The sequence below is a fragment of the Peromyscus maniculatus genome, chromosome 17 (genome assembly GCF_049852395.1).
Source record: "Peromyscus maniculatus bairdii isolate BWxNUB_F1_BW_parent chromosome 17, HU_Pman_BW_mat_3.1, whole genome shotgun sequence".
Lineage (NCBI taxonomy): Eukaryota > Metazoa > Chordata > Mammalia > Rodentia > Cricetidae > Peromyscus > Peromyscus maniculatus.
Window position 1 is genome coordinate 59,596,150 of NC_134868.1, and position 22,607 is coordinate 59,618,756.

At 48.4% G+C, this 22,607-nt stretch overlaps 1 protein-coding gene across 1 annotated transcript in view; it reads left to right on the forward strand.

The window, feature by feature from the left end:
* Positions 1-22,607, forward strand: part of Col4a1 (collagen type IV alpha 1 chain) — a 118,302-nt gene that overhangs the window by 58,644 nt on the left and 37,051 nt on the right. The window contains exons 3-20 of the mRNA XM_006981332.4: positions 10,570-10,659; positions 10,757-10,801; positions 11,747-11,791; positions 11,886-11,948; positions 12,387-12,440; positions 12,561-12,587; positions 13,097-13,180; positions 13,262-13,324; positions 14,923-14,958; positions 15,482-15,523; positions 17,263-17,349; positions 18,265-18,291; positions 18,445-18,495; positions 19,140-19,184; positions 19,268-19,321; positions 20,654-20,695; positions 22,069-22,153; positions 22,516-22,551. Of these exons, the coding sequence (XP_006981394.2) occupies positions 10,570-10,659; positions 10,757-10,801; positions 11,747-11,791; positions 11,886-11,948; positions 12,387-12,440; positions 12,561-12,587; positions 13,097-13,180; positions 13,262-13,324; positions 14,923-14,958; positions 15,482-15,523; positions 17,263-17,349; positions 18,265-18,291; positions 18,445-18,495; positions 19,140-19,184; positions 19,268-19,321; positions 20,654-20,695; positions 22,069-22,153; positions 22,516-22,551 (976 nt within the window). The remainder of the gene's footprint in view (positions 1-10,569; positions 10,660-10,756; positions 10,802-11,746; positions 11,792-11,885; positions 11,949-12,386; positions 12,441-12,560; positions 12,588-13,096; positions 13,181-13,261; positions 13,325-14,922; positions 14,959-15,481; positions 15,524-17,262; positions 17,350-18,264; positions 18,292-18,444; positions 18,496-19,139; positions 19,185-19,267; positions 19,322-20,653; positions 20,696-22,068; positions 22,154-22,515; positions 22,552-22,607) is intronic.

The window sequence follows — 22,607 nt, forward strand, 5'->3', positions numbered from 1 at the left end:
GCTTGGGTTCTTGGCTGATGAGTCTCCTCAGCTGCAAGGTCTGCTCCTCAGACCTTGGACCCTTGGAGCGAGGCGCTGTGCTGGCAAGCCGGCTCCCCTCTGTGCCGGCCTCTCCCCTTCCCTCTCCGTCTCTCTAACACAGCTGCACTTGGTCATCGGCCTTCTAGTCTTTTTTTTTTTTTTTTTTTTTTTTTTTGAGTAGCAAATTAAATGGGAAAATGTCATGGTTTTAGACTGTACCATCTATAATCTATTTTATGGGAAAGTCACTGCCTCATAATTAGCAAACTGTAATGAAATTCATTTCCCACATCTTGGTTACTAGCCAAAGAACTTAACATTTGATCTATCAGTATTGAGTAATTAAGAACATAAAAGCAGGAAATGATACCATAAATTTAGTATGACTTTACAAACCTCTATAAAATAAGCCGAGTAAAAATGGCACAAAGAGTTTAAATTTAAATTATTATTATTATTTTTTATATAACTGGGCCAGAGCCTGGCTTCAAGTGTGCCTCACCCCAGCTTCCAAAGACGTGTATGTCAATTTGGAGACGCTGTGAAATGACCAGGTCAGGGAAGCCATTTTCAGGCACCGAGGCCCTTTCTCATCTTGGCATTCTGCACTGATATGGCTTCATCTTTTTTCACCTACATTTAAATCAAGATTTTTTTTTTGATCCCAAGCAAAATGATCCAAAAGCTCAGCTCCTTGCTGTGTTTCTTTGAGTGCCCGTGGTTTGAAGGAGCTGGGACGTTAGTGAAAATAGACTAAAATCCCTTTATGTGCTGGCTCAGGTCCTTTGGACAGTGGCTTCCCAGGTTCACGAGGCTGGACCCTGTGAATCCACACGCTCAGCTAAGGCTGCCTCGTGTTAAGGGGAGAATTGACTGCTCTCATTTTTACCCACTTGGAGAAGCCCTTTGTCTTTCAGATTTGGGGTGTGGTTGGTGGAGTTTGAAACCACACTGGATCCCAGAGGGAAATGGGTCCGGCGCTGAGAATTGCCTGATAACTTGTCGAGGGAGGGAAGTTACGGGTGGACACCAAGTGTGTACGCCATCAGATCTGTGTGGGCTGCAGCCTGAGTCCTGGGACCTCATTAGGGGATGCGTTGGTGTGTCGCAGCCTTACAAACAGGAAGTAACCGAATACTTGCTCAAATTTGACCCTTGGAATACTGCTGCCCGGTCAGCCAGGCAGGGTGGGCATCTTTATTTACCCATGGGAAAACTGGTTTTTAGATCATCCAATTGGTTGGCATTGGAGCCAAGACCATAGTCTTCTCATTGCTGGTTGAAGTTCTTTCTCCGTCAGAGCAAGTCATGAAGAGGAGACAAAAGAAGACTTCTCAGGGCCTGCTCACTCCTGGACATGGCTGCCTGCCCTTTGCAGGGCAGGCTGAAAAGCCAGCCCCGCCCCACCCGCCTACATCTTTTGCGTTATATTATTTTCTTGTTTTTCTAGTAAACATTTTATATATCCTAAGTTACTTTTGAGGCTATCTGGTAAGTTCCCTCATGTTTAACTCCAAGACTGTCATATACTTTCATGCTATTAGTTATAGATATTACTCTCAGGGTCGGGTCCTCTCCCCTCCACCCCTCCCCTCCCCTTCTCTCCCTTCCTTTTCTTTTTGAGACAGAGTTTCTCGTAGCCTTGAACTCCAGATTCCTCCTGTCTCCGAGTGCTTGGGTTCCGGGATATGTGGACTGAGCCTGGTTTGTCAGGATATTTATTTCATTGGTATTGTTCATGTTTTCTGTTACCACAGACAAAAAAAGAAAGCCATGGCCAGACTGTGGCATTTCCTGACATTTATATGTCCTACTTTTGTTTCAAGACCCCGTCACACCCACACGCACTCAAGTTAACGTCTTCACCCTCCGAGGGCTACTCAGGAACAGAGGGTATTTTTCAAATTTCCCGTTAACGCAGAACACACTCTTTAAATTGTTGGTTCAGAGATAACAAAGACAAGCAAACTTATCTTTATGGGCAAAAGATTTATATATTTTTTTTCTTGTCTGAACTCAGGAAAGAGCTAACCCCCCTGTGAAGTCTTGTTATCTATGTTCTTGAAGTCTCAGCCCTTCCCTAAATAAATCCCCCATTAAGCCAGAGCACAGAGTTTTGATGATTTTCCTGGAACTTGGAAAAAGAGGGGCAGGCCTTTGCCAACAGAGTGTGACATCTGGCAGTTCTGGGCAGCCCTTGAGGGCCATCAACTCTTACGGCCCAGATCAGGAGCAAGTCCAACATTCCTCTAACGTCTACCTTGGTCTCCCAGGACAGCCTTCATCAAAGGAAGAGTATCCCGATGGGGGGCGGTTAGTAGTAAAAAGTCAGAGCTGGGGTGTTTCAGTGTCCCCTGAACTGGGGGCTAAGGGGACACTTATTGGGGTGCCCGAGCCATGGCAGGCCAGCATCCTGCAACATTGCTTTATGTCTACTCTGAGGTGCTTTCTTGCTGTGTGGCCTGGCCTCCCCAGAGTGACCGCCTAGGTGGGGTGAACTTAGTGTAGCCTCCGATGCTATTCCCTGCCCACCTGAAAGACCCCACCAGGGGACTTTGTGCCAGAGGAAGAGCGTGGGATGGTGTCACAAACCAGGACAGAACAAAGCAAGCAGAATATAGGCTCTGCTTACTTTACCCTGGGTTTTGTTCAGTTCTGTGCATATTAGATAAGGCCTCTCCCCTCTGACTCCGTTGGCCCTGGTGACCGGACTCAGCCCCCACTTGCTGCTCTGCCCAACACACACAATCACCCAGGGCCACGGCTACCAGAGTTCCCAGCCTGCCACTCAGCACCATGTAGGTCTTTTGCTTTTCTGCTTTAAAAGAATGTTTATTTATTTATTTGACCAATCATTAATTCACTCATGCATTCTTTCACTCTCTTTCTTTGCAACCCTCTGTGGCCTAGGTTGGCCTACAGCTCATTGTGTAGCTCAGGCTGGCTTTGAACTTCTGGCAGTTCTGTTGCCTTGAGTGCTGAGTGTGAACCTCCATGCCTGACTTGTATATGTAAGTCGGTAGAGGAGAAGCAGATAGTGCATTTTACTAGTGACTCTAAGCTGCAAGAGAGCTCATGTCGATAAGTTGTTTTTGAGATGGCTTGTGTTACCTCCTCTTTAGAAGCTACCAAAATTAGATGGACCGCTTTCCCTCCTCCCCATGAGCCACACACACTTTACAGTTGATAAACGCCAGGAGAGTAAATGAAATTCCCTTAAGGAATAGTTTTCTATAACCTGAGGAAGGGAGCCAGAGGCAAACCTTTGAAGATGTTTGGCTGGCAGTGTGGTGGGCTGCCACTGTGGACTCAGGAACTTCCTGTGCCCCCTTGGTACCCGTTTGTAGGATTTGTACCGTTCTGTGCCATGTGCTATTACCACACCATCATTTAACAAACCAGATCTTCTCGGTTTACAAAGTCGACGCAAAAGCCAAACTAAGATATACCCATGATGCAAGCGGAAGGGACCAGCAGGAGAGAGAGGAGGCAAGAGTGGAGACTGGGAGGAGTGGATATCTTCATTTAACATCGCATTAATAATATCACAATTAATATTCGCCAGGAAAACCTGAAGAATCCATAGTTTATGATGCTTCTACAGTTTTAGCGCCTTGTTGCTTTATAGCCCCAGTATTTAGACTTTTCATTTCATAAATTTTCAATTCTAATCTAAGTTCTTTTCTAGACAATTCTACCTCTTAGGTAGACCTCTTAGGTCTTTGTCAAACTCATTTGTCTCTGTTGTGCTCTTGAATGTGTGTATAGACACACATGCATGCATATATGAGTACAGAGGAGAGACAGGGTCTCTCGTAGCCAAGGCTGACATGGAGTTCCTCTTGCCTCTGCCTCCCGAGTACAGGGATTTTAGCTCCTGCTACTGCACCCAACTTATGATGCACTCTTGCTGTGATAACAGCCTGGATCTACTGAAGATGTGTAGATCCAGTGCGCCCTCTGGTGGTCAGACTGAGAGCCACAGAGGAGCAGCTGCCCAATAGAGACCAAGGTTTCCTTAAGTCCGCTGTGTCTAGATTTCTCTAAGGAGGGGACATTTAGTTGGGATCCCTTTGTGTGCCCAAGAGGTGCATGCCACTGCCCTGCAGGTAAAGCTTCCTGGAGCTATCTGTGTCAGGGGGCCAGAGAGGGGCTGGGGTGAAAGGTCTCTGGCATCCACTGAGAGCCGTGGAGGAGGGGGCCCTTACTAGCAAGCGTGTAGCTCAGATCCCAAGGCTGAGCAAACAGATACTCTGCAGGTGTGGGGGGACCTCCTCTGGTTTTCAGGAGCTTCTGACTGAAGGTCAAAGACAGGCAGGGAAGGAAGAGCCCGCAGCACCTGGTGGGCATAGAGGCAGCCTCCTGCCTCCAGCCTGGGAACCTGTGTGCTGCAGGGGGTGACATAGGAAACTGCCGCCCTGAAGGATATTACAGAGCACTGCACGTGCGAGACATCTGCATCCGCGTGCTAGCCGTTGGCCAGCACTACGTGCTTCTTCTGCTGCTTTTTCCCCCCTCCGTCCGTGGCCTCCATCGTGGTCAGTTTGCTGTAGGCGGATTGGCTTCATGGGAAAGTTTTGACTCTGTCTGTGATAAGAGGGTGTTTGCAGCTCTTGGTTGTTCCTGGGTTGAGTGAACGGTCCGCTGTGTCTGCCCACTACCCTCGCTGCAGTGAGCCCCACGGTTAACTTGCCGGCAGTGTGGAGGTTCCTGTTGGACCCTGTGAGCTCAGCATGGCAGGCCTGACCCTCACTGAGACGGAGCTGAGGGGCTGCCCCGCGTCCAGAAGTCCTTCCCTTGCCTCAGCTGTTCTCAGCTGTGTGGCTCCTGTCCCCTCCCCCTCCAGCAGCGCTGTGTCAAACACATGGCATGCAGGGAGCTCCCAGAGGGGCCCTGTCACAGGAGCTTTTCCATGACCCGGTGACACAGATCGCAGCCTGCCTACAACTTTCCCAGCAGTATCGCATTCCGGAAATGGTCCTGCAGATGCCTGTTTGGCTAAGCTCAAGGGATTGAACTTGTGGAATTTTGGCTAAGCGCCGTGGTCCCCCATTGACCGTGGTCCCCCATTGACCATGGCCCAGCATCCCAAATAGCTTCCCAGTAACCACATGCACTGGGAGCCATGGACAAAAAAATGCACGGCTTTTACCTCTCAGCTCTGTTCAGCCTTGCGTGCAAAGTAACATCTCAGGGCACCAGATGACAGAGGGATGCAGCTGGCTTGGAATCATGTCCAGGGTAGAGATTTTCCTGTTCCTGCTTAGCTGGGAGCAGAGGCATCAGCCAGGCGCTAATGGGGCCTCAAGGGCTACGCCTGTGCCAGGAACCTGGGCTCTATTCTGCCCACGATTTTTCAACATGTAAAGATTGTAGGATGTGTTCATGTCCTTGCCCCTTACATGGGGTACACCATGCTATTGGTTATCTCGTATTCCTGTTTCCTGCATGCCGAACACTGACTGAATAACTTTCAGAGAAGAGGTAGAGGGTGGATTGCACTCTTCAATCATCCAGTTCCCTGTGTTATCTATGAAAACTCATGGAGATCGTCCTACCCAGGTTTTGCTCCAGGTATAAGCAACCATCTTTGCATGTGCTGTGGTTCCCTTGAAGATCCATGGTCCTCTTGTTTAGAATGTGAAAATTCAGTTAAAGTTTGATTGAAACAGGGGTACTAGATTAGCCATTGAAACAGTCATAATTTATCCACTTAAAAAATTATTTCATATATGCTAAATTAAAAAATATTTGGTTTAATTTATGAATAAGTGAGTTTTGCCTGCGTGTGTGTAGGTCTACTACACGTGTGCCCAGTGTCCACACAGGCCAGAAGAGGGCATCTAATCCCCTAAAACTGGAAGTACAGATGGTTGTGAGCCACCACCATGTTGGTGCTGGGAACCAAACCCTTGTCCTCTGCAAAAGCAGCCAGTGCTCTTAACCACTGAGCCATCGCTACAGCCTCTTAGATAACTATTATAGAGGCAGAATTTCAACTCATCATTCAGGATGAACTCATTATGTAGCCCAGGCTATCCTCAGACTTGCATCAATCCTCCTGCCTCAGTTTCCCGAGTGCTAGAATTGCAGCAGGCACACCCCTGTCCATCATGATTGCTTTTGATAATAGGGTCTTTTCTGTGGCCATTTATCTTAGAAACACTTATGTTCATTCTAGTTTTTGTGATTGGTAATCATCCCTTGAATTTAGACATTCCCTACGCTGTCAACCTCAAGTGTTCTAGGTACTTCCTATGTGACTTTCTGGCTGAGACTTGAGTTGAATCTTAGTCTCTCTTTATAGCTTTGTAAGAGCAGGGACGTGATTAGGTATCACAAAGGAGCCCTTTCTTTCCACGTTTTACGAGATCTTTATGTGCCTGCTGTAGATAATACGGTAAGCAAACATTTTGGGTTTCCCCCTCAGGAAGCCCTGTGTCGAGCCTAATTTGGAATGGCTGACGTCAGCGCCGAGAAGGCTCGGCATGCTGCCTTCTTTCATCTTCATAAACAATGGCATTTTGTTCCTCCTCTTCAAGTTCTGAGTTTCTCTGGAGAGCATAGTCATAACGGCTTTCCTTGTTGTATACGGCCTTTCTTTATACAGATACAGACTCGATTTAAAATTCCATATCTAGTTAAAATGACTTTGGAGGCTAGAGAGGATGAGTTTTTTTTTTTCTTGATGCATACTTATTAGGCACGGTGGCATAATTTGATGGCTGCATTTGGTGTGTACCAGTCAGGTTAGATCAAGGTGGCCGGCATCTCCCTGTCATCTCTTGTTTTAGTGCTGAAGATCTACACGTTCTCTCTTTGACAATTCCTTATAACAGTGAAGTCACAAAGCATGGCCACATCAAAGCTTTTGTGCAATATTGTACAAGCTTCTCTTAACGGCTATCTGTCCCTTCCTCCATTGCTGGGATTAGAACCCAGGGATCCACACGCAAATGCTTGGTTGCTAAGCTATACCCCCAGCTCCTCAGCCTTAGTGTTGCTCACCACTGCGGTGGTAGGCCATAGTTGTGGTGGTCAGCTGTGCCTGGGACGCACTGAGTGGCCACCCTGTCCGTTGGCTCTGCCTGGAGCACATGGTGGGAACTGGATGAGGGGCGCTCTTCCTCTCCCGCTCTGCATTTGGCCTTGAGCTTAAGGGTGGTCACAGCTGGAGTACTGCCCACTGCAGCTGCAGAGTCTGGCTTGGAAACTCCTGGCATTGATGGCCTTTGCATGGCATGTCCGGCATGTCCGGCTCTCTCCTCTTCCCTCTTCCCCAGTGGAAATCTGCTCGAGGCAGGGACGGAGCCTCAGCGTGCCCACTCCTTGTACACTTGCATGAGTGCTCGTCCCTTCTATCTGCTCTGTCTCTGTTCTCCCGGTCACCCTGGATGGACACTGGGCATCCCATTATGAGTGTATGGTTTTTACTAGAGAAAAACAGCACAATTAAAAAAAATGGAGACTAGCACAAAGCTTGTGGAGGGAGAAGTCACTTCCTTTTTAGTTGATTTCAAAACTCTTGGGAGAAGCAGTTGCTTAAGCACTTTAGAGACATTTGGGGAAGAATGTGTCCTTGTGTGGAGGCCAGTCTGGGAATTCAGCATTTCTCTTCTGTTCCCAGGAGTGTGAGGGGTCACCAGTGACGTGTGACCGGTCAGTTCAGGATGGGTGTCGAGCTTTTCCTACAGTGTGAACGTAAGAGGGTCTGTTTCACTGGCTGACATCATGCTGCGGATTCGTTTAATATGCTACTGGGAACCAGCTTGCTCTAGTGACCTAGATAAGGAAAGGCCTGGGGTGGGCTGACTTCATTTCTAATTCTGGGTCAGAGCTGACTCAGTGAAAATCTGGTAGGAATCAGTTCATCTGGCTCCCGTCCCCACTGCACTCATTCCATGATTAAAATGAGAAATAAAAAAAAAATCTTATCTCTGTTGGTCTTCTGGTGATCCTGCCAATATCAATTAAGTACTAAAAATACTCCGCAGACACACTAGAAAGTCCTCCAATGGCGTGCCCTTCTCTGTTCCTCCCTGGCTCCTGTTGGGCTATTTGAGGAGATACAATTCAATTTTGATTTTATGATTTTTATTATTTTGGGGGCCGGCTGTTCACAGTTCAGTTGTATTCTATTTTGAGCAGCGCTTTTCGACGTCTGAAAACGGGGCACTCCAATTTGGTGACCCGAATCGAACGACAGCGTCTTTGCAGTCAGCAATTCCTTGGTTGCATGGTGCCACCGTCATGACTGTCTGAGGGGGAGTGTGTCTGTTTCACCCTGCATTTGGACAAGACTGAGAGGTCTCCTTCCTCAGCACTCACTAGATATCCGGGAGAAGGATCCAGCCTCCAGATCAAACCTCATTCGAGGGCACATAGTGTGCTTGAATTGGCTCCTTCTAGTAGATTCCATTGATGCTGGCCCAAGAGTGCTTCCACAGTATAGGAATTTACTAAATCCCCTCTCCTTTGAATTTTAAAATACTGCCCCTAACTTAGTCACATGCAATTTCTAGACTTCTCACTCAGGCTCCAATGAAATGGACCCATGAAAGCCAAGGGTCACCACCACACTATTTGTAAAGACCCGGGGGATTGGTGAGACACTTGGCACTGCCAGGACCACTGGACAGTTTGGAGGAAAGAGCACTGAGTCTTCAGCGATCCCGCTGGCCAGCTCCGAGGCACTGTCTGCTCTGAAGTCAGCTATAACAGGTTACCTGCAGCAGAGAAGATGGGCTTATGGTGTTTATTTTAATTGACAATCAAAATATGGCAATCTTTCTAAAACATCACTCCATCAGGCCCCTCTCTCCCTTTTGCTACAGAATGCACACTGTTTCCGGGGTCAAAGGTTGGTCCCTCCTTCCTGTGTGTTCTCACCTTGCCAGTGTTTCTTTTCTGCTTGGTTTCCACCACAAGGCCTGACATCCCGCCCCAGCCCCCCTGGGCCTTTCTCGAGCCCTTATTTCCTAGTCCGCGGATTCCTTTTGTCTCTCCCCGGACTTATTTTCACTCATCTTTGGCAGGCCAGCTGAAGGTCCAGAGTCTCACAGTTTTCCCTCACCGTTGTCTGTTCTTTCCCAGTGTATTCCAGCCCCTGTCAAACGTCTATACCATGAATGATAGTCCTTATTTGAAACATCCCGTCTCTTATTTCTTTTCTGGGTTGGGGCAGAGGCCACCAGTAAATTTTGATCTTTTCTTTGAAAAGTTTACTTTTGAAAAGGAGCATGATCCAAGCCCGCTATCAAACTATTGATCATTTGTGTGCTGAGATCGGAACCTAGACTCTGATTGTCAGCATTTCTGAGCGATCACAACATGTCATCTATTGATAACAAAAAGGTGCCAATATAATCAACTCACTGAAAAAAAAACTTAATTATTTTTAGTTTATAGACTTTGCATATTATATAGCTCTTAGTATGTACAAAACATTGTGTCAGGTGTTAAATATTAAGAACTTAACATAGAGCACCTGGAGAGGGCTTCATCATCCATTGTCAGACACTCATGGTGGACTCTTACAGTGTTGAGTGGTACTGAGAAAGGCCTATGCTTTAGTCCATTTCCTTTGGCAAAGCAGCTGGTAGGCTGAGCAGATTGGTGGGTAGATGGATGGATGGAAAGATGGATAAATGTGTTCATGGATGGGAAGATGGATGGCTTATTGGATGTATGTGTAAATGGGTGATGAGTAGATGGGTACGTGGATGTGTGAGGTAGGCAGATATGTGAGTGGATGGATATGGAAGGGCAAATGGAAGGGGAGATAGATGTGTGGACAGATGAGTGGGTGAGTAGATGGATGAATGGATGGATGGGTGGTTGGATGAGTAGATGGATGGGTGGATGGGTGGGTGGATGGATGGATGGATGGATGGGTGGGTGGATGGATGGATGGGTGGGTGGGTAGGTGGGTGGGTGGGTGGATGGGTGGATGGGTGGGTGGGTGGGTGGGTGGGTGGATCAGTGAGTGGATGGATGGATGGATGGGTGGGTGGATGGGTGGATGGATGATGGATGTAGGGTGAGTTGGTAGGTAGGTGAGATTTGTTGTTAAATTTGACTGCTCTGATTGGGAGCTGATGAGTTGTACCATGAAAGTTGTCACCTGAAAGTTGTCACCTGAAAGCCGGTGACTTCAGGAAGCCAGTGATGTAGTTCCATCCAAGGCCACAAGCCTGAGAACCTGGGAACTGCTGGCAAAGTCTGTGAGTCTGAAGACTGGGCACCTGACTTGTCATGTCAAGAACAGAAGATTGGTGTCAGCCCAGAAGGCACCAGAACTGCCTTCTGCTTTGCTGTGACTCTGTTAGGGCCTCCGCTGGCTGATGTTCCAGCCTTCTTCACTCGGAGGCAGGTCTTCCTCACTCTGCCTCTGATGCAGATGCTGTCTTGAGAGCAACACTTTGCAGGCACAGCCAGAGTTTTGGACTCTCCTACTTGGCCAAGTTAACACCCCCACGCACCTGTCACAGTTGACTGAACCTTTCTCTCGCCCCCGCCCCCTCATCTGACCTCTGTGCTTTTCTGCAGGGAGAAAGAGGATTTCCAGGGTTACAAGGTGTCATTGGGTTTCCTGGAATGCAAGGACCTGAGGGACCGCATGGACCACCAGGACAAAAGGTGAGCTTGACCGGAGTGGAGGAGGAACAATTGCAGGTGTCTCCAGTCCTGTGACTGTGACAGGAGCCATCCTAATGGAACCTCTGTTCTGTTGTAGGGTGATGCTGGAGAACCTGGGCTTCCTGGCACTAAAGGGACAAGAGTGAGTACAGTGGCTGGTGACCCTGGGGACCGAGGCACCCAGAGCAACCTTCACCCAGGGGCTGCCTTCCTTCCTTTCCTCTCTGCTTTCTTCTCTGCTTCACCTGTGGGATGCCGTGGGCCATCACCATTCTTACCTGTGGGCTGCCGTGGGCCATCACCCTTCTTACCTGTGGGCTGCTACTGTACGTAGGCAGAATTCCTTTGCTGTATGAGCTTGCTCACTCCTGCTCCTTCTTCTTCAAGGGTCCCTTATAGACATTTTAATTTGGAAGAGGGGGTGGTTAATTATCTGTCCAAAGTCTTTTGAGGGAGAAAACATCATTGAATGTATAGAGACATTTTCAGAGCCCAACTTGTTTATTTTCTCTACTGCATCATTTCTGGAGGGTACGGATGATGCTCTTCCGAGGCACTGAACACAGAAACATAGGGCAGTGGCTTGAAGTGTTTGGCTGTGGTTACCGAGGGAAGAAGGAGGCGGGACGGCGGTGTCTGTGGCACCCCTTGGCATTCCCATGGGCTCATGGGGCAGAGAGAGGGGAAACGTGGCCACTCTCTGGATGTAGTCGACCATACTTGACTGTTTAGGAATTGGATAAGGGCTCTCACTACAAATAAATTGAAGTTTATCCCACAAACACTTTTTCATAAAGTGTTTATGATTTTAACGTGAATTAAACATTAATATACTACATCAGATACTACAAGGGATTCAATGAGGACAATGTTATTTTTGTGTGTTCACGCTTCCATTTTAGAGACAAGAAGTAGTGTGATTTTTCACAATTCCTTGAGGCCTGCACCTTTTGCTGGGTCTCTGCCTCCTTCCCAGAATGCTCTCTGCTCAGTGCTCATGTTCTAAGCATCTTTAACTGGGAAGGTATGAAGTGGGTAATATGGCGTCCCTGGAGTTGGCTGAAAGGCTTTTGTTCTATCTTTACAGGGACCCCCTGGAGTAGCTGGTTACCCTGGGAACCCCGGACTTCCTGTACGTATACAAAAATACATGCATCGATTTCATGAAATATCCTACCACCTTGTGAGTTCCTCTTTTGCTGACTTCTTCCTTTGATTGATTGCAGGGTATTCCTGGCCAAGATGGTCCTCCAGGTCCTCCAGGTATCCCAGGATGCAACGGTACAAAGGTAGGCTGAAACCCGAGACCCTCCCTTGAGCATGTGCATGTAGCTTCACACAGGAGCATTGGGTTCAGTCACTGGGAAGTTACTTATCTGGAAGCTTGCTTTCTCGGATGAGAAAATGCAGTTTCCCCATGTTAAATATTAAATTAATATTAATATTAAATAGCAGTTCCTTTCCACTTGAACGTTTTAGCTTAAAATTGTTCTATTAAAATTTTTACCTGGAATCAGCTACTCAATCAACCCCAAATCTGATGCCCTGAGTCTTTAGTTTCTGTCTTCTTGCTGGGGGGGGTGTGGTGTTCCCTCCATGAAGTGGTGCCTGGTGTCTCACTTGTAACAGACCATGCATGCTGCTCCCAGAGCAGCTGGTGGGACGGTGATGTCTGTTGTGAAGTGTTGGGGTGTGCATCTGTGAGTGACATTTTCCGTCTCTCTTAGGGAGAGAGAGGGCCGCTCGGTCCTCCCGGCTTGCCTGGATTCAGCGGGAATCCTGTGAGTAGATGATTATTCAAATAGGCTTTCTTTTTCTAATGATTGTTTTGGTGCTCCTATCTTGCTACTACTAATGTTTTTGGAGAAACAAAACTAATAGCTAAACTTTTTCTTTTCTAGGGGCCACCAGGGTTACCAGGAATGAAGGTATGTTTAATTTAATTTAATTAATTTTGTTCCATTTACCTGGTTTCCTCATAAATCGATTGAAAACACTTCAAACAAATGTCCTGAACTCTGTTATATGAAAAGGATGTATAAATCACACAGAGAGACTTAGGTGAGCATGTGGCTGTGAGCCACATGAATTCAGGAAGTGATTCTGGCATAGGCCACTGGCATTTATTGGCCAGCCAGCCTGGTCTACTTGGTGAGCTCTAGGCCAATGGAAGAAAAAAGAAAAAAGCAAAACAAAACAACAACAGAAAAGAAAAAAGAAAAAACAAAACAAACAAACAAACAGACAGACAGACAGACAAAAAAACCCCAAACAAACAAAAACCAAGCTTGATGGTTCCTGAGGAACAACCTTCAAAGTTGTCCTGTGTCTCCCCAGCTCCCCAGGTCTAAGTCCCACCCCAGTATTGAGTGGATTCCAATTTTCTTTGCATGTCTATCAATATTTGCATCTTTTTTTCCCTTTTCTCCTCTTCTAGGGAGACCCTGGTGAAATTCTCGGCTTCACCCATGGAATACCGTTGAAAGGGGAACGAGGATTCCCTGGTATCCCTGGGATGCCGGTAAGCCATTGCTGCGTACACACAGTTACCCCCTGGCTGGACTGCAAGTTTGTAATTGGTTCTCTTCTCCTGCACCTGTAGGGCCCACCAGGAGTACCAGGACTCCAGGGACCTGTTGGTCCTCCAGGATTTACCGGGCCACCGGTAAGTTTTGAGGATAGTCACTTGGAGAAGAGATGTGGAACTGACTGAGAATCTTGCCCCGTTGGGCACTTCTTAGTTCAGCTTCTTTGTTATGAAAAAAGTGTGGCTGAAGCTTCCAGCTCCCAGTTCCCAGAGCTGTGGGAAAAGCTTTCTACTGTGGCCTCTCAAGACATCCTGGGACAGATCGCCTGTCTGTGTGTCAGGGTTATTGGCAATCTATGAGTTCAGGCACAGTGGAAGCCAGACTCAAGGTCACTAGGGTGGCCGCTGCCCTTTGTGCAGGGGAGATGGGTGGCAGAGGCAGAGGTATATCGGAATTAAAGGGTCAGTTCGGTGCGGGGCACAGACCTGGAGAGGACCCTGAGATGACCTGAGCACCTGGAGGTGACATTGAGGAGGCTGCCCCACCCCTGGCCTCTGCACAGAGACATTCTGTGCAGAAGGAGGGAGACCTTTCCTACACCCTCATTTTCAGAGCACAGGGAAATTAGTGTTAAAAGACTTGTTTACTAAGAACCAAGTGTGCAAGGAATGGACAGAGGTGATCGAGTTTGCGGCCTGCACACGACCCGACTGAACATCCTCTCCGAAAGCCTCGGCTTATACTGTAAATTTAATCTTTTTCTTTTCTTTTTATATTGTTTTCTCCTCCTGTGTAAATAGAACCCATTCGCCTTCCTATGGATCGATGGCTTCTTTTTATATTACAGAGTGCCTGGCTTTTCTTTTTCTTTTTCTTTTTCCTTTTTTCTTTTTTTTTAATGATTGTGGGAAGCATTCTGAAATTTTCTTGCAAACATGGGACCTTTTTTTTTTTTTTGGCATCACCACAGTCTACTCCCTGGAAGAATTGGTTTTTCAAACCTGTATCTAAAGTGGGAAGTACTGTTCCCAGGTGGGCAGCTCCAGCTTGGAGCTCAGGCTGGTACCTTCTGGCCTTCAGCACCCGAGGGGCAGTCCTTAGCCTTGGAGGGACGTCTGCCCCTCCTCATGATTGTCCTGACCCACAACTGGCTATTTCCAAAGCTTTATCGGTCTGTGTCATAACCGTCATCCCGCCAACAACAAGAGTCACAGGATGACATCAGAACGGAAGACTGTGCATGCCCATTTTTTCCCCTTTGTTGGGCAAAGCACCTAAAGAAGACAGTTCCCAGGAAGGACAGATTGGTCTTGCCTCACGGTTTCGGAGGGGTTGCATCATGCAGTCCTAGATTCTGTGGTTTCTGTGGCGAGGCAGAACGTTGTGGTGGGGAACGTGAGGTGACATGCAGAGGAACAGGGGAACGGTGTGGGGACAAGATGCCCCCTTCAGAGGAACAACCCTAGTGATTTGCATCCTCCAACCATGCCTCCCCACCCCCGCAGGTCCCTTCCTTAAAGACTCATCAGTGGTTAAGCATCTCCATGGTGCAGTCACCTCTCAATGCCACCAGCTGAGGACTGTGCCTTCAACAAAAGCTGTGTGTGCGTGCGTGTGCGTGTGTGTGTGTGTGTGTGTGTGTGTGTGCGCGCGCGCGTGTGTGTGTAGGGGTACTTCATCTTCCAGATCATAGCTGGTTTTGAATATTACTTAACTAAAATGCTCTCTCTTACAGGGTCCCCCAGGCCCTCCTGGCCCTCCCGGAGAAAAGGTAAAGATGTTTTTTTCATTTATTTATTACTTTTAGCCTTACTATAGGACTGTGGTGAGATTGCCATGATCCCTTCTGTAAGTTACTGGAAAGAGCTCTGGAAAATTGCCTCATTCTCACTCGCCTATGTGACTGCCTGTCAGTATGATGTATTGTCTGTCCATCTCTATTATCATCTGTCAGTCATTTTTCTATTATCTAGCATTCATCTCCTCATCATCATCTTTGAGATCCTCCAATTTCATCTACTCATCCCTTAGCTATTACTTTAGATTCATCGATCATTCCCTTACCTTTCTGAGCCCAGAGTTTAAAACTCTTATATTAACAAATTCTTTATTATATTTGTAAAGACCATTGCACAGTTATTGCATAAGTTTGGCTTTCCTTGCCAAGCTTATGGTGTTTTAGGACAAAACTATTGTTTGAAGCCTAACTCTGTTTTCATCTGTGTGGAGCTTTTAGGGTGTCTGGCCAATGTGATAGACAGCCTTAATAATAAAGTGTAATTTGTAACCAACAGGGACAGATGGGCTCCAGCTTCCAAGGACCAAAAGGTGACAAGGTGAGTTGAGTCCCCATTGCGGCTCCTCTGCGTGTTCTTGAGTCTGGAGGGGACATGGATGAGCTGCTAGGATTTACAGTTTATTCCAGGAAGTGAGGCCGATGGTGGCACCCAGTGACGCAAGGACAAGTTCCCTTATCCAAACAGGGCTCCGTCAGCACGTTCTTCAGATCTCAAGTTCACTTCAAAAGAGTGAAATTTAAATGTTGGCCTCCTAGTAACATAACTATTAAACCCAACCATGAGAGCAGCCATTGTGAGGAGGTGGTGATGTAGGTGGTAACTGTCTCCCTTGGGGACAAGATGGGTACCAAGGATGTGTGTCTTGGAAGCAGGGTGGTGGTGAAAACTGGACAAACATCCTTTTCTTGGCAAGAAGGGCAAGCAGTGGACCCCTGGTCCCTTGCTGTGCTCTCTAGTAGTGTTCCTGGGTAAGATAACGGGGCATAATTATAATTGCTGCCCTATCTTTGGGTGTGCAAGCCGGTGTGAGCAACTACCACGAGGAGATGCCAGACAGGGTGGGTCTGGACAGAGCCTGGGCTAATGCTTGCCACTGTTGAAGTCTTCGGCTCTCGTTCGTATCCGGCCGACTTCCCCTTTAGTTCCAAGTGTGGCTAGCTGCTAAGCTGCCCGAGGAAGGAGAATCTAATGGTGCTCTTGATTTTGGCTCACCTAGACCCTCCCCATTCATGCCAATCTCCTGTCAGCTGGTGTGTGTTCTCACTGATGCAGTGGTGTGTGCTGGTGCATGCATAGCTGGTGTGCACAGCTTGTGTGTGTTCTCACTGACGCAGTGGTGTGTGCAGGTGCATGCCCAGCTGGTGTGAGTTCTCACTGACACAGTGGTGTGTGCTGGTGCATGCCCAGCTGGTGTGTGTTCTCACTGACGCAGTGGTGTGTGCAGGTGCATGCCCAGCTGGTGTGAGTTCTCACTGACACAGTGGTGTGTGCAGGTGCATGCCCAGCTGGTGTGAGTTCTCACTGACACAGTGGTGTGTGCTGGTGCATGCCCAGCTGGTGTGAGTTCTCACTGACACAGTAGTGTGTGCAGGTGCATGCCCAGCTGGTGTGAGTTCTCACTGACACAGTGGTGTGTGCAGGTGCATGCCCAGCTGGTGTGAGTTCTCACTGACACAGTAGTGTGTGCAGGTGCATGCCCAGCTGGGGTGAATTCTCACTGACACAGTGGTGTGTGCAGGTGCATGCCCAGCTGGTGTGAGTTCTCACTGACACAGTGGTGTGTGCTGGTGCATGCCCAGCTGGTGTGAGTTTTCACTGATGCAGTAGTGTGTGCAGGTGCATGCCCAGCTGGTGTGAGTTCTCACTGACACAGTGGTGTGTGCAGGTGCATGCCCAGCTGGTGTGAGTTCTCACTGACACAGTGGTGTGTGCTGGTGCATGCCCAGCTGGTGTGTCCTCACTGACACAGTGGTGTGGGCTGGTGCATGCCCAGCTGGTGTGTCCTCACTGACACAGTGGTCTGCTGGTGCATGCATCACTGATGCAGTAGTGTGTGCTGGTGCATGCCCTGGTGTGTCCTGCAGCTGTTCAGGCTCCCAAGCTTGGGAAACACACTTCTCTGGTTGTAGACACCCACTGGTCTGTTTTCCTACAGAAGTCAAGACCCCTGTTATGAGAGGATAGAGTGCTAGTGTTTAACCTCTGGCTTTTACCGCCCTATCTCAGTTCTTGTTCTGTTTTCGTACCTAATTAACCTCCACTTTTGACATGAACAGGGCGAGCAGGGGGTCAGCGGCCCCCCTGGAGTACCCGGACAGGCACAAGTTAAGGAAAAAGGAGACTTTGCCCCAACTGGAGAAAAGGTATGCCTGAGCTCTGTTCGGTGGATGTCTGCTTTCTAATGTTGGACAAATTCTGAGGGAGGAAGAGAAGCTGGATCAAAATGTAGATTCTCCAGCCATGACCAATCTTGCCCTGGGAAGTGGGTTTATAGGTGTCCTGTCTCGTGAAGTTGTGTAGCTCTGAGAACAGAAGTGACTGTCCTGGGACTATTCTGTGCCAGTTCACCTAACAAAGGGTTTCTTAAAAAATAAGCCTGGTACTAAGGAGAGACTGTGTGGATGGGAGGGGTCCAGCTGAGGGCTAGGAGGAGGCCATGGCCCATCCTTTCACCAGGGTAGCCCAAGCCGTGCCAGGAAGGGGCTACTGGAGGCCAGTATGCATCTTTTGTTAATATAGGTGAAAAAGAATATTTTTTTCCAGTTGTGTGTGTGTGTGTGTGTGTGTGTGTGTGTGTGTAAGTTTGTGCATGTGTGTACAGGTCCCAACAGAGGCCAGTGGCATTGCCCCTCTCTGGAGCTAGAGTGACAGGTGGTTGTGAGCAGCACTGTGTGGAGCTGGGACCTCAGCTCATGCCTTTTGCAGGAGCGGTATGTGCTCTTAATAGCTGAGCCATCTCTGCAGCCTGGATTTTTTTTTCTTCATATGTTTGATGTAGCATCTGAAAAACTGAACCAGGCATGGTAGTGCACCCCTGCAGTCCTAACACTAAGAATGCTGAAGCAGGATTGCCACAAGTTCTGGGCTACATGCCAGGCCAATCAGAACTTCATCAAAAGATCCTATCTCGAAGAAAAGAAAGGAAGGAGAGAAAAAAAGGGGGGGGGAAGCAGTGAAAGTATGACATGGCTTTTAGGTGGGTGATTTAGCCATTAGGTGGGTGATTTAGCTATTCGATGATACTGATCTGTCTCTCCCCAATCCCTCAATTCTTTTAGGGTCAGAAAGGTGAACCTGGATTCCAGGTGAGTACTCTGGCCCTTTTGCTATTATTATTTTTATGTGAAGGAGGATACATTCTGGTATTGGTATTTCCTACCAAAGCCAAAGTGTGCCTGGCTTCATGTTGTATTTGCATATATCAACGAGTCTAACTCTGTCTCCTCTTGTCTCTTTAGGGAGCACCAGGGTTTGGTGAGAAAGGTGAACCCGGGAAGCCAGGGCCTCGGGTAAGTGCTTCCCAGATCTGTCCACTCCTCACTGTAAACACACTCCCCTCTAATGACCAGACTCATAGAAACGGAACGGAAGGATGGATACATCTGTACAGTTTGCTGATTTCTTTCTCAGACTCCACTGAGCCTGCTAGGGAAGGCTTTGGAAGGACTGCCTGTGCCTGTCCCCTGGGGACATTTGCCCATCTTGTGCTTAGGTGTTTTTGTTGATCTTCCTGACACCAGATCCGAATCCCCCCATTCCCCTGCATGCCAGGCTTGTGTGTGTGGCTGGGACCCTGACAGGCTCACACCCTTCTCCTTGTCTGGACACAGCAGTAGAATATCCTCCTAGCTGCCAGTTGCTGGGAACATCTGATGCCTCCCTGAAGTCACATGTGGAAAGAAGCAGCCTTATGTATCAGCCTCTGTGCTCATTGCCAGTGACAAAATAACCCCTTGGTGCCTAAGACATTGACCTTGTAGCTGGGTGCTCTCCGCTCTTCAGAAACTGAGCCGTCTTCCTTTCTGGTGAACCATCAGCTCACGTGGCCTTCTTCTCTGCCTGTCTTGTACTTCACAAGGGAGAGAGATGAACAGAGCTGTGGTGTGGCCATAGTAATTTGTGGAAGACTCATGTCTACCTCTTTATTGCGCAGGGAAAGCCTGGAAAAGATGGCGAGAAAGGAGAAAAGGGGAGCCCGGTAAGTCTCCACCCTCTGCAGCTTCTGAGTGGACAAGGGTCGCTGTTCCCCCAATGAGCATCCTTTCCCTTCTTTCCTTTCAGGGCTTTCCTGGTGATTCCGGGTACCCAGGACTCCCAGGACGGCAGGGCCCTCAGGTGCGTGCTGACGTTGTTTTGAGTTTTTACCTCTAATGGGTCACTCATCCTAGAAGCTTGCTCATTTCTTTGCTAGGACAGAGAACTCTGAACTCGAGGGGAAACTATTTGTACTCTGTGTGGGTTCAACACAGTTGGTTGAGTTTCCCAGGGTTGATGAATTATTTAGAAGAAGACTGTCACGTGACCCACGTGGCCAGGCTTCTGTCTTCTTTGTAGAGATTAATTTTTCCTGGTTATAAAGTAAGAAAGAGAAATCGAAAGAAAAGAAAGCCTGGCCGGGTTCCGCCCCCTCCTGTTCCTCGGTGGACACCTGCGTGTCCCTTCTACAGCACGGGTTTGCGGGCCCCGTCTTGCCCTTTTCTCTTCTTAAATTTATTTATTTATTTATTTATTTATTTATTTATTTATTTATTTATTTATTTATTTATTTATATGTTTACAGTGTTCTGGCTGCAGGCCAGAAGAGGGCACCAGATCACAGTACAGATGGTTGTGAGCCACCACATGGGTGCTGGGATTTGAACCCAGGACCTCTGGAAGAGCAGCCAGTGCTCTTAACCCCTGAGCCATCTCTCCAGCCCCTTTCTTCTTAAAATGTAAAAAGTTGATTGGTTGACGGTGTGTAGGCACACGTGTCACGTGTGGAGGTTGGAGTTGGTGAGAGATCCGTCCTCCCCTTCCATGGTGTGGGTCCTGGGATTGAACTCGGGTTGTCGGCTTGACGTCAAGCCCCTTTAAGCCACTGAGCCATCTCACTGACCCACATCTTTCTTTTTAAAACGAACCGTGTTTTGTTAGTGAAAATAAGGAGGCTCTCATCTGTGTGGACATCCACAAAGTAGTTCTGTGTAGACATTTTTAACATCCGTGCCTCCCGCTGATTGGGTTCTGGATAATTTTAAACGTGTTTGAAGTCAACACTGGAGGTCATATTGGGACGTCCAGTGTAAATCCAGACATTAAAAAAAAAAAAAAAAAAAAAAAAACCCATGAGGAATTAGAGTTAGATACTGTGCTTCATAGCAATTTAGAAAAGAACCCTTCTTCTTCGAAAGGCTCTCCTAACGGCCCTTCAGGACGGCTGCCACGCAGGAGGGTGACCATGGTCTCTTCAGCCTTCCACTTTATTCCCATGGCACCTTTGCGTGACCCAGATGAGCTGGGCTCCTACAGAGTGACCGAGCCAGTCCCAGAGGGAGAGGGTGGGCGAGGACGATGACTCGGGGGTTGTGTGGCACCAACTTCTGTTTTGCCAGAAAATTCCTGACTAGCTTTCTGCACGGTCCTCTATGAGGTGAGGCCGCAAGTAACGGTGCGTGTTCCTTGCAGGGAGAGAAGGGCGAAGCTGGACTTCCGGGCCCCCCTGGAACGGTAAGTAATACGTGTGTTTGAGATGGGCCCCGGGTTGCCTAGGATACTCGGCAACTTCCGCTTGCCTGATGCTCTTGTCTGAAGCGGGTGCCTGCCGTATGAGTTATTCTGATTTTGACAATCACAGTTTTATCATTTTTACCTCTGGAAATGAAAAACTTCGCACATGGGTGACCTAGCCGACCTATTTTGAAACCTGTTTTTATTTATTTATTTATTTATTTATTTATTTATTTTTTAATTGTCCATCGTCAAGGAAAATTTAGCAGGAGGAGCAGTCAACCGTCACCTGACTGTTCTAGCAAAACAACTTTTGATTCCTAAGTAGCCTTCGCTCCTTGTTCGTGTGCATTCGGACCCACTGTCGTTTCAGCTATTCTGTTCCAGATCAGTTTTTGGAACAGTGGGGCATCCCTGCCCTGTTTGCGGGTGCTGTGGGTGCAGGACTGTGCCACTCGCTGTGTGGGTGACGGCTCGGGGGCCAGAGTCATCCTTCCTGAGGCCACATTTCAGCAACAGGGCTCCTGCCCTCCGAATGCCCGGATGAGCCCAGCATTACCGCGGCTCTCCCCTCCTCTGTGACTTGCCCCTTGGGTGGGCGGGTCCTCATCTCACTTCAGTCCCACCCACACAGCATATTATTTAGTTTTAAAGGTTTTTACTTCATGTTTTTTTTTTAATTGACAAAGCTTACACGTACTTGGAATGTACGGTGGTTTTTGATACATGAGTATATAGAACGGCTGGGTCAGAGCTCCTTAGGGGTACTTTCCAGAGTGTCCCCTCATTTAGTTGATGCGGAGGGATACTGTAAAGATGGTGTCCCTGCTTGACTCTGCTGTTTTCTTTGCGCTGTGGGGATTCAGGATCATGCTGAGCCAGGTTTCCTTTTCTCGGTGAGGTTGGCTGGTGAGGTGGGCCATGCTTTCTTCCTGGTCTGTGACTGTGATCTTTCAGGAAATCTGTGCCCTCTTGATCTTTCAAGAAACAATATTCTCCAGTAAAAGGGGAAAAAATAGTGTGTGTTCCTGCCCTATACATCAGAAAAATCTCGACGGGCATTCCTCTGTTGTACTGTGAAGCAAGCTGTGCATTTCGGGGCTTGGATGCATTTGCACATTTTAGACTAGGTCTTGGCTAACTGAGGGAGACCATCGCCACTGACGAGGGCAGTGTGTAAGCCAGCAGAACTGCCTGTCGGTTCCACACACAGCGGTCCTTGGCCCTCACTCTGTGGCTCTCCAGACCCTTCCCTGCTCCCTCCACACACCACCACTCTGTCTTCGCATCCGCTTTCCATGAGGCGATACAGTATACGGTGCCGTGCGCCGTCGGCTACTCCTGTACCAGCGGTGACCCGTGCTTTAATGCAGGTGATTGGCACCATGCCGCTGGGAGAGAAGGGAGAGCGAGGCCACCCTGGAACACCAGGGTTAAGAGGAGAGCCGGGCCCTAAAGGTAGGCTGCAGCTCGCCTGCTTTCTTGCCCCCCTTCTTCTCCTCTCCTCCTCCCCTTCCTCCTTTCCTCCCGCTCCCCCTTCCTCCCCTCCTTCCCCTCCCCCTCCTTCCTTTGCTCCTTTCTAGCTCCCAATCTCACTGTCATGTGCCCAGGAGCCCTTTTCCTCCGTGGCTTCCTGAGGATGCTGTCTCTGCAGGGGATGCTCTGCAGGGGATGTTCTGGGGGACTCCGGTTCTGTCTTCCCATCACCCTCGATTGTGGGTGCCTTCAAGTAGCCCTGGCTAGACCATGGCAGAGAAACGAAGTGTCTGCTGCATGAATGACCTCACCTCACTTTGTCCAATCCTCTCTTCCCTTTCAAGGTTACCCTGGAATACAAGGCCAGCCAGGCCCTCCAGGTGAGCGTCCTTGTGTCTTGTGGCACTTTCTGTGGAGTGTCTGCCCCTGTGTCTGT